Genomic DNA, 11633 nt, shown 5'->3' with positions numbered 1-11633 from the left:
CTGTGAGTGCAGAGTGCAGGTGTTTGTGTGTGTCTCTGTGTCTGTGATTGCAGAGTGCAGGTGTTTGTGTGTGTCTCTGTGTCTGTGAGTGCAGAGTGCAGGTGTTTGTGTGTGTCTCTGTGTCTGTGAGTGCAGAGTGCAGGCGTTTGTGTGTGTCTCTGTGTCTGTGAGTGCAGAGTGCAGGTGTTTGTGTGTGTCTCTGTGTGCAGAGTGCAGGTGTTTGTGTGTGTGTCTGTGATTGCAGAGTGCAGGTGTTTGTGTGTGTCTCTGTGAGTGCAGAGTGCAGGTGTTTGTGTGTGTCTCTGTGTCTGTGATTGCAGAGTGCAGGTGTTTGTGTGTGTCTCTGTGTCTGTGAGTGCAGAGTGCAGGCGTTTGTGTGTGTGTCTGTGTCTGTGATTGCAGAGTGCAGGCGTTTGTGTGTGTCTCTGTGTCTGTGAGTGCAGAGTGCAGGCGTTTGTGTGTGTCTCTGTGTCTGTGAGTGCAGAGTGCAGGTGTTTGTGTGTGTCTCTGTGTGCAGAGTGCAGGTGTTTGTGTGTGTGTCTGTGATTGCAGAGTGCAGGTGTTTGTGTGTGTCTCTGTGAGTGCAGAGTGCAGGTGTTTGTGTGTGTCTCTGTGTCTGTGATTGCAGAGTGCAGGTGTTTGTGTGTGTGTCTGTGTCTGTGAGTGCAGAGTGCAGGTGTTTGTGTGTGTGTCTGTGTCTGTGAGTGCAGAGTGCAGGTGTTTGTGTGTGTGTCTGTGATTGCAGAGTGCAGGTGTTTGTGTGTGTGTGTGTGTGTGTGATTGTAGAGTGCAGGTGTTTGTGTGTGTGTCTGTGTCTGTGAGTGCAGAGTGCAGGTGTTTGTGTGTGTGTCTGTGATTGCAGAGTGCAGGTGTTTGTGTGTGTGTGTGTGATTGTAGAGTGCAGGTGTTTGTGTGTGTCTCTGTGTGTGTGTGTGTGTGTGTGTGTGTGTGTGTGTGTGTGTGTGTGTGTGTGTGTGTGTGTGTGTGTGTGTGTGTGTGTGTGTGTGTGTGTGTGTGTGTGTGTGTGTGTTGTGATTGTAGAGTGCAGGTGTTTGTGTGTGTCTCTGTCTGTGAGTGTGTGTGTGTGTGTGTGTGATTGCAGTGTGCATGTGTGTGTGTGTGTGTGTGTGTGTGATTGCAGTGTGCAGGTGTGTGTGTGTGTGTGTGATTGCAGTGTGCAGGTGTGTGTGATTGCAGTGTGCAGGTGTGTGTGTGTGTGTGTGATTGCAGTGTGTGTGTGTGTGTGTGTGTGTGTGTGTGTGTGTGTGTGTGTGTGTGGTGTGTGTGTGTGTGTGTGTGTGTGTGTGTGTGTGTGTGTGTGTGTGATTGCAGTGTGCAGGTGTGTGTGTGTGTGATTGCAGTGTGCAGGTGTGTGTGATTGCAGTGTGTGTGTGTGTGTGTGTGTGTGTGTGTGTGTGTGTGTGTGTGTGTGATTGCAGTGTGCAGGTGTGTGTGTGTGTGTGTGTGTGTGTGTGATTGCAGTGTGCAGGTGTGTGTGTGTGTGTGTGTGATTGCAGTGTGTGTGTGTGTGTGTGTGTGTGTGTGTGTGTGTGTGTGTGTGATTGCAGGTGTGTGTGTGTGTGTGATTGCAGTGTGCAGGTGTGTGTTTGTCTCTGTGTCTCAAGGGGCTCCATTTTAGAATAACGTTTTTATTTCAGTGCTACATTTGGCCAGGCCCTGTCGTCCCCATTGACACCTATTGATTCTCAATCTATTCCTGTCAAGGACTCCTATTTCCACAGCTCTGACAAACGCTTTACCCTCTCTGGCCTCTACACTGTTTGTCAATACCGTTGAATATTATCACCATTGTAACCGTAACGGATGGGGCTGCGGAAAATAAAAGTCTGTCTGAATTATCGACACAATCTCAGTTTGATCAAGATAGAGTTTTCTCGCCACAGGATCAAAGCCCTTTCCTCTTTGTGAATCGTTAGCGAGAGAGAGGGAACCATACAGGTAAGTGTGCATTAGTCTAAATGAAACGGCTTTTAAACTCTCCTCTTAATTTGGATGAATCTGCCGTCGCCAGCAGTCGGTCCACGGTCAAGGCCAGCATGGGTTTTCCCGTGTATTGACATCGTCGTAATAACGTGATGGCGCCAACATCATCAGAGATAAAACCAAGATTAAAGACACCAGGCGCAACGCAAAGTGAATTGCCAAATGTCACGAGCAGGTTGGATATTTTCCAGTGTAGTCATACATCACATGAATCTATCCCTCCATCTTTCCAATCTCTCTGCTTATCTCTCTGTTCTCGGCGGGGGGGGGGGGGGGGGGGGGGGGTTGCAGGGGGTGTTATTAACTAATAGTAGAGGTTCTTTGAGGAAGGGGGTTATTCGACGGGGGCGCATTGAGCCCCTCTCAAAGACTGGCCTCTCTAATCTGGAACACGCTTCAGCTAGTCTCCCTCCGTGAGGAGATTAGACCACCTGTGAACTACTATTAACATGCATTTCCACCACAGTCCTAAAGAAGTCCAGTCAGCCCTGATCTTGTGTGGTTCAACCACATTTAAACTGATAGGCACTTCATATTCCTGATAGTCCCTGTAGACCTGTTTATTAAACTTCCTCCCCTTTCTAATACTCTTCCAATAGTCACTTTTTTATATATATATATATTTCATTTTTATTTATTTTTTGCATTTTTGTATGTGTATATATATGTATTTGTATTTTTAGATGTATGTATATGTGTGTGTGTGTGTATATATAGGTGTGTGTGTATATATATGTGTGTATATATTATATATATTTAATTTTTTTACCCCTTTTTCACCCCAATTTCATGGTATCCAATTGGTAGTTAATCTTGTCTCATCGCTGCAACTCCTGTATGGACTCGGGAGAGGCGAAGGTTGAGAGCCGTGCGTCTTCCGAAACACACAACCCAAACAAGCTGCACTGCTTCTTGACACAATACCCACTTAACCCGGAAGCCATCCGCACCAATGTGTCGGAGGAAACATCGTACACCTGATGACCGTGTCAGCGTGCACTGCACCCGGCCCGCCACAGGAGTCGCTAGTGCGCGATGGGACAAGGACATCCCTGCCGGCCAAACCCTCCCCTAACCCGGACGATGCTGGGCCAATTGTGCGCCGTCCCATGGGTCTCCCGGTCACGGCCGGCTGCGACAGAGCCTGGACTCGAACCCAGAATCTCTAGTGGCACAGCTAGCACTGTGATGCAGAGCCTTAGACCACAGCGCCAGTCGGGAGGCCCCCGTAACTGAAGTGTTGATAGTCCCGGTAGGCCAGTTTATTATTTTAGCAGGATGCCTTTGTCGTCACCCTTATTGTCGTGTTTTTCTCTTTCTACAGTTGGCACTGGGCGCTTTCCCCTATCCACAGGTGAGTCCCTTCCTCACTACATTCCATGCACATGGTATCATGTTTGGCTATGTAGAAGCCACACAGTAAGGTGTCATGACAACATATGGTCATAGGGTCTTTCTCACTCCCTTAATTTTGTGTGTGATGTCACTGGTGGTCCGGCAGCGACTCTCTTATCCATTCTCCATGTTGACCCTACTCCTACAATCCCGCTCATCTTCAAATGTAATTGCTGAGCCACAGAAGAGGTCTGCTGAATCCCATCAGCTCTTTAATTAGGCCCTAATGAGGGCTTAGTACCATAATCCTCCTCTGAGCATGCTGAACTTGGTTACCTCGCGTGACTGGCTGCACAGCGGCCATCTTGGAAAGCCATGTGGATGGTGGCTATAATGATGGTTATTGAGTTGATTCTTTGAGTGTTGTTTATGATGTGTCACTGGACAAAAAGGTCTTCTCACTTGATCAAGAGTGACCTTTCTGAAAGGTCACCTGGCTTTGTGACATCTACTTTATCCATTGTGTGCTTCAACTACTCCGACTTACTTTCCATTATTCATTCTTCTGAGAGGAAAATGGAATGACAAGACAAAATGGCTACTGAGTATGTAGAACTTTCTATAAACCTCCAAACAACCATAAAATAATTAAATGTAGGTCTTAAAGAACATTGTTTTGTGAAATAAATGGGCTGGAGTCAGGTACCTCAATTATTGTCCCAAATACCTACAAATAATACATGTGTCCTTTCTACATAAAGGGTCCCGTGTTTCTCAGTTGGCAGAGCATGGTGCTTATAACGACAGGGTTGTGGGTTCCATTCCCACGGGGGACCAGTACAACAACAAAAGTATGAAAATGTATGCACTCACTAATGTGAGTCTCTCTGGATAAGAGCATCTGCTAAATGCATCAATCAGCAGTTGGAACAATAACAAAGCGTTCTCCCTGCACCTGTTTCTGTAAATAGCTGAGGAATTGGGGCTAGATAAATCTAACCACTATTACATCCATAACTCTGTCTATGAATTTAAGGACTGACCTATCAAAATATAGTTTTAATGATGTTGTGAGGTTTTATAGTGTTTATTTACAAACATTGGAGCAAAACAAGCTTATGTTGGGTTCAGATGGGGTACGACAGTTGAACTAAGCTCATGAGACATTTATAGGTTATATTCTCCAACAATCAATCAGTACATTTCATTCATTTAGAAGTCCAAAAATGGATGAAGCAACTGCATATTGGCTTTAAAAAAAAAAAGGGACATTAGGTTCTACGATGCACTTTTCAGGTCCATGTCTCGATGTCCCAATGCATCACCCACTGCTAAGGCAATACGCTGGGACCTTTTAATCGTCAACACAACTTCCTGTTACATTTCTCGTGCTCAAGAACAAGATATGATTATTTTTAAAGTCAAATGTCGATGGACTGCCCCTTTAATATGTGACTCATAAGGTACACAGTTTCCAAGCTGTGAAATGTAAACTCCGTGGAGGCTGATTTTAAAGGAGCCCAGTGGGCTAGAGCAGAGCCCTAGTACCATTAGTCCAAGCTCTGCGCTGGTGACCGCTTTGTTTCCCAACGCTAATTAACCCAACAGGCACGCTGCGAACCAATCTAATGAACATTACTCACGGCTACCATGACCGTAGGCCTGTGGATGGCCTGGAACACCCAAATAAGACTGGAGGGAGACCATACCACTGACTGACTGAAACTGGGATATGATGCCAAGTGTATCATGGTTGTGAATCTATTCCGTAGCTGTAAGATACCGTAGCTGCATGTCCAGAAGAGGAATTGTCTCGGGTCTGTGGCATTGTTTATTTTTTGTTTATGATGTTTAGTACGCAGAGTAAGACCTGTGAATTAGGGTCGTTGTGATAGTTATCCCTAGATGTGTTTCTGTAGGGGGTTTGTAATAAATGGATGTCTTGAAGAGAATAATTAAGAGGATTTAAGCCCGCTACACAGTGATTAAGCTGCATAGTGAATCAGTTTTGTTAATACTCGTCCTGGAGACATGGGAAATACTAAACTTGTTTTGAGGCGACCAGTCAAACGTGTGTTTGTGCCCCCTGTGTTCATCCTGCTGTGATGACGTACATGAGGTCTCCATGGTTATTGTGTGTGTGGCCTCGGGCATGTCTCATTTCAGAGTGCTGCCACTCTTATCTTCAGCAGTGTCTATTAACATGGCCATTATCATGTTAATAGACACTGTATGATTACATACAATAATGAATGCCTCACAGTCACACACACACACACACACGCACACAGTTTTTGAATAAGAAGCGGAGAGATGTGGGCTTGTCTGTTCTTCTCTGGTATTTACATATCCACCATTTTGTATGGAAGGGAGCGTCATTCTCAGCATCTTCATGTCTCTTTTTAATAGGCATGAGACCTCTGGTAACACTTTAATATCTCCAATATATTCAATCCAATCTATAGCCAGTATACTTCCGCCAGAATCTGATTCATAAATTAGCCTAAATAACCAGAGGAAGAAAAAAGACAAACTTATTTCTTGTTCTTTACAAATGGAGCCATAGGCGTTGTGGTGGAGCGTTGAATGTTTTCACACCCCATTAATTTATTTCTTCTTCCTCTCTCTCCCCCTCTTTCACTGTTTTCCCCTCTCTCACTCACTGTTTCCCCCACTCTCGCTTTCCCATCCTCTCTCTCCCCCTCTTTTATTGTTTCCACCTCTCTCTCTCGCTCATTGTTTCCCCCCCTCTCTCACTGTTTCCCCCTCTCTCTCTCTTTCTATCTCTCACTGTTTCCCCCCTCTCTCTCTCTCTCTCTGTTTCCCCCTCTCTCTCTGTCTCTCTCATTATTCCCCCCGTCTCTCTCACTGTTTCCCCCGCTCTCGCTTTCCCATCCTCTCTCTCCCCCTCTTCCACTGTTTCTCTCGCTCTCTCTTGCTCTCTCTCACTGTTTCCCCCCCTCTCTCTCTCTCCCCCATCATTCACTGTTTCCCCCTCTCTCTCTCTCTCTCTCTCTCTCTCTCTCTCTCTCTCTCTCTCCCCATCTTTCACTGTTTCCCCCGCTCTCGCTTTCCCATCCTCTCTCTCTCTCCCCTCCTACATATGGAATTTAAAGCTACACCAAGAGACAGTGTGTGCACCAGGGAGATCTCCCGCTGCCAGTGCTCTCCTCATCTCTCTGTTCATTTTCCCTGCTCCATATGGCGTTACAGACAGTTCACCTGCAGGCTGTAGCAGATCCCTGGTAGAACGGGTAGCTTCATTTCACCAGGCGCAGCCGGCCAACGTCCTCGGGCCCAGGCTGTCAGCTGTCTGCGCAGAAGCCCCCTGTGCTATCACCCTCCACAGTCCACCCGACTGTGGCAGCAACACAAATACAGAGAATGGAATAAATTGTAAGCACCTGAGATTTGCTCAGGATAGGTGGTTTTGGGAGAATGGGGTCAGTGTTTTGGTATGGGATGTGGGTGGATTTGAAGGGCAGAGGGGTGTTTTTGTTTTTGTTAAGAGCTGTTGTAACGCTGTAAGGGGCCTCTGTACTCACCCTTTCCATTTTGAGGTGTGTGTGTGTGTGTGTGTGTGTGTGTGTGTGTGTGTGTGTGTGTGTGTGTGTGTGTGTGTGTGTGTGTGTGTGTGTGTGTGTGTGTGTGTGTGTGTGTGTGTGTGTGTGTGTGTGTGTGTGTGTGTGTGTGTGTGTGTGTGTGTGTGTGTGTTATATGAGTTGCCTGGAGTATGGATTAACAGTAACAGTACGGGCGGAGGTGGCGATAACAGAACACACTCCACAGCGTTTTCATCCTGTGTTTGTCATTGATTAGAGACGGCCTCTTTAATTCCTCCTCACCCCATGTTGTGATCCATTTGCATTCGTTGTGAGGAGTTAATGGAGTTTTCTCACGGCTCTGAAAGTCTTTGAAGACAGCAGACGGGAAGTGATGTGTATACAGCCGCCGGGGCAGCGCCCCCCTGATTGATTTGGGCTCTTTTTGCATTTTCCTCATCTCCATTTTAAATTGTTCCACAGAAGAAGAACAAGAACAGGAAGTAGTTCAAATATGTTTGATGGTGTTGTTATGAAGGGATCACATAAAAATGTCAAACAAACTGTAGAGGGATTTAACAGATCAGTGATTGCACTCCCAAGTATTGAGTAATGTAGACTCTTTTGACACTATCCCCATATTGCGTTGTGACATGGGGACTTTCATATGATGAAGTATCACATTTTCCCAAAATGTTGAATGCTTTATGCAGAGGCTGCATTCCCCCGTCTGTGAACGTTTTGTACTTTTTGATGCTCTAGCTATTGCTCCCCTCAACCCTGGAACATCTGCCTTCAGATCAACACAGCTGTTAACATCTATAGAAATAGGAGACCAATGGAAGTATTGAGTGTTTCAATACAGTACTGTCTCCCTGTCTGTAGACTGTGCTGCAGCTCTGACTGTGAGAACAACTTCTACATGATGACTGAGTAGGAATACCATTGTCTCCCTTTCTGTAGACTGTGAGAACAGCTTCTACCTGGTGACTGAGATGACTGAGTAGGAATACCATTGCTTATAACCATGTCGGTCTATTCTGTTTTGATTGATGACTGTGATGAAACGAGGGAGTTTCATTGGGTTGACCTTGAGTGTCAGATTGAGAGACCATTTTGAAACCAAGACTTGAAAAGTCCATATTTTTGCCTCTACTCTTATTTGGGGTTATTGTTCATGATTCGAGGTGTTTTAACCTGAATGTGAAACACAGAACCCTGTTGTTTTCCTCTGCAGGATTCAATCTTCTCCAGTTTGTTGTCCACAGTGGTCATTTTCAAACCAACTCTGTATCAGAAACAACAAGGGACTCATTGAAAGGATCATTTCTTGTTAGACCGTAATCATCATATGAAGCACTGATTACCCCCAGGACAAATATATAGTACGTTGTGATGTGTAAATTAGATCATCAAGTTATATCGTTCAATGACTATGTTAAATGGAAAGATGGGACGGCATTGTTACGGCTCACGTTGTTGACGCCAGATCCAATTACCTTGTAGGAAAATAACAAACTCTTGACAAAGTACAACTCAAATAAGTTTGCCTTCATCAATCCAATTTCAACCCCTGAGCAGCTTGCAATTTTGTTTAGTAATTATTTCTGAATGAATTTGTTTTCTGTAGTCGCCCATAACCTGTCTGAATCAGGAAAAATATGTGTAGAGGCCATGAAGGAGCCTCTTGATATTTACCACCAGTGCAAAGCTGTCATTTCATTAAGAGAATGAATCAATAAGAGTTTTAACGCATTATCAAAAGAGCCTACGAAACAAGCAACTAATTGACTAAACATAATGGGCCATCTAGCTCAAAGCAGAAGACCTTGGGTCTCTTGTTATCATCTAGCTCAAAGCAGAAGACCTTGGGTCTCTTGGTATCATCTAGCTCAAAGCAGAAGACCTTGGGTCTCTTGTTATCATCTAGCTCAAAGCAGAAGACCTTGGGTCTCTTGTTATCATCTAGCTCAAAGCAGAAGACCTTGGGTCTCTTGTTATCATCTAGCTCAAAGCAGAAGACCTTGGGTCTCTTGTTATCATCTAGCTCAAAGCAGAAGACCTTGGGTCTCTTGTTATCATCTAGCTCAAAGCAGAAGACCTTGGGTCTCTTGTTATCATCTAGCTCAAAGCAGAAGACCTTGGGTCTCTTGTTATCATCTAGCTCAAAGCAGAAGACCTTGGGTCTCTTGTTATCATCTAGCTCAAAGCAGAAGACCTTGGGTCTCTTGTTATCATCTAGCTCAAAGCAGAAGACCTTGGGTCTCTTGTTATCATCTAGCTCAAAGCAGAAGACCTTGGGTCTCTTGTTATCATCTAGCTCAAAGCGGAAGACCTTGGGTCTCTTGTTATCATCTAGCTCAAAGCAGAAGGCCTTGGGTCTCTTGGTATCATCTAGCTCAAAGCAGAAGACCTTGGGTCTCTTGTTATCATCTAGCTCAAAGCAGAAGACCTTGGGTCTCTTGTTATCATCTAGCTCAAAGCAGAAGACCTTGGGTCTCTTGGTATCATCTAGCTCAAAGCAGAAGACCTTGGGTCTCTTGTTATCATCTAGCTCAAAGCAGAAGACCTTGGGTCTCTTGGTATCATCTAGCTCAAAGCAGAAGACCTTGGGTCTCTTGTTATCATCTAGCTCAAAGCAGAAGACCTTGGGTCTCTTGTTATCATCTAGCTCAAAGCAGAAGACCTTGGGTCTCTTGTTATCATCTAGCTCAAAGCAGAAGACCTTGGGTCTCTTGGTATCATCTAGCTCAAAGCAGAAGAGCTTGGGTCTCTTGTTATCTGTGCATTAAAAACGTTCTCACTGTCTGACTACAACTCCGTTTCTTGTGTTGAGCTTTTCAGCCATGAAAGAAACTTCAAAGCCTGTTTTTTTTTATATCTGAAGTAAAATAATTCAAACTGTTGATGAACAAAGCCAGCATTTTAGGTCATTGGACTTTCACGTACTTTGTGTTGGAACCTGTTTGTTTTCTGTGGAGTGGTGATGGATGAAGGCAAAATAGTCTATACTGAGCCCTTGTCATTTGGTAGTGCAAGATACTTGTCATCAGAGATGACTGGTTAATTATTCATTTTAGTGGTCGACCAGAGCCCCATGTTAGCCTCTTACCTTTTTATTTTTAAGAACATTTAATTATTTTTCTCTGTTTGAGTGGAAATGTTTGCTCAGCCTGCAGATTCCTATTTGAAATGTACATTATGCACAATTCATTCTACAACCCTGCATCTTTAGACAACCTGGAGGGGATAGCAGGGAAGATGAAATTAACATTGCTGAATCTCTTCCCCCTTCCCAAATGAGAGCAAGACTATTAACGTTTGGGTGTTTTTTTATTATTATGTAAATGGTGTTAACACATGCCCACCGGGGATACCATCACTTTCTCCCAGTGATCATAATGTGTCCAAGTGTGTGCTTTTGATTATGACATGCTAATTACATATTGCCTCTCTCTCATCTTCTTGTCTTCGTCTGCCTTTACAGATTCAGAAAAACCAAGGATCTTTAATGGTGAGATTTTATGTATTTTTTTGGGGGGGGGGACAGTGTTTCACTCTCGAGTAGATCCCTCATTTGAAACGTCCCACAAATTGCGTTTTTTTTTGTTGTTGCAATGAAATGATACAGCGGGCCTTAACTGCCAGTATTAGATTAGATGCTATTATAGAATAATAGAAACATTCAGGAGGCGATGGCTGTGCCGGAGCTTGGTGCATTTGATTAATGTAAATACCTTTTTATTACATTAGTGATTTTCTCTGCCACCGTACTGTCGTAACGTCGCATGTAGACTAATACTTATTTTGTTTTCTTCTTCTACCCATCTTCTCTCCTCTCTCTCTGTCTCCCCATTCAAGCCTCTCCAGTTACTGCAATGCATCGTTGATGAGGTGAGTCGGCGTCTTATGTGCTTTCTCTCCTAAAGTCATTCCTAATGGTGTGGAAAGCTTATATTTTGTTTCCTAATGAAGCACAGTGCTCAGACGGCTTCGCTCGCGCTCACTCACCCCCCCTTCGCCCCGCACACACAACCGCCTTGGGCCATTCCACACACACACACACACACACACACACACCCCCCTCAGGCTGCACCCACCCTGAGCGGCTCTATAGACACACATACACACACACACACACAGGCAGATCACAGATGCACGTATACACACACAGATAGAGATACACGTACTACTGCCTTGAACCATTCTATACACACACATTGATACACACACACACACACACACACACACACACACAAACACACAAACACACACACACACACACACACACACACACACACACACACACACACACACACACACATTGATAGACATACACACACACACACACACACACACACACACACACACACACACAACACACACACACACACATTGATAGACACACACACTGCTGCCTCAAGTCGTTCTACTCAAAGGTTATTATAGTTTTGTGTTTTTATTTCTATTCGTTTTATGATTTTTTTTTTTTTTGGAAGTTTAGTTTCAGTTAGTTTTCAGACCTGAATTGATGGTTTTTATTTAGTTTTAGTTGTTTTAAAATGATTTGTATTTCTAGTTTCTCACACACAGGCCAGGGATAGAAGATACTGGGAGGAAGCTTACTACATTCTATCAGTCCAAACAGCTGTTAGTTCTTCAGCCAGATCTATTTTACAAGCTTTTTGTTGCTTCATTTCAGATGGCGGTCTATTGTGCATTTTCTTTTGTATTCTAAGGTAGCAGGTTTTG

General features: G+C 44.4%; 1 protein-coding gene across 1 annotated transcript in view; it reads left to right on the top strand.

The window, feature by feature from the left end:
* The window catches only part of LOC106593578 (dual specificity mitogen-activated protein kinase kinase 5), a 105060-nt gene that overhangs the window by 53770 nt on the left and 39657 nt on the right, over nt 1-11633 (top strand). The window contains exons 17-19 of the mRNA XM_045689584.2: nt 3329-3358; nt 10369-10395; nt 10743-10775. Of these exons, the coding sequence (XP_045545540.1) occupies nt 3329-3358; nt 10369-10395; nt 10743-10775 (90 nt within the window). The remainder of the gene's footprint in view (nt 1-3328; nt 3359-10368; nt 10396-10742; nt 10776-11633) is intronic.

This window comes from Salmo salar, chromosome 11, assembly GCF_965601325.2.
Source record: "Salmo salar chromosome 11, fSalSal1, whole genome shotgun sequence".
NCBI classification, from domain to species: Eukaryota; Metazoa; Chordata; class Actinopteri; order Salmoniformes; family Salmonidae; genus Salmo; species Salmo salar.
The sequence above is the reverse complement of the archived record's forward strand: the minus strand, read 5'-3'. Positions and strand labels throughout refer to the sequence as shown.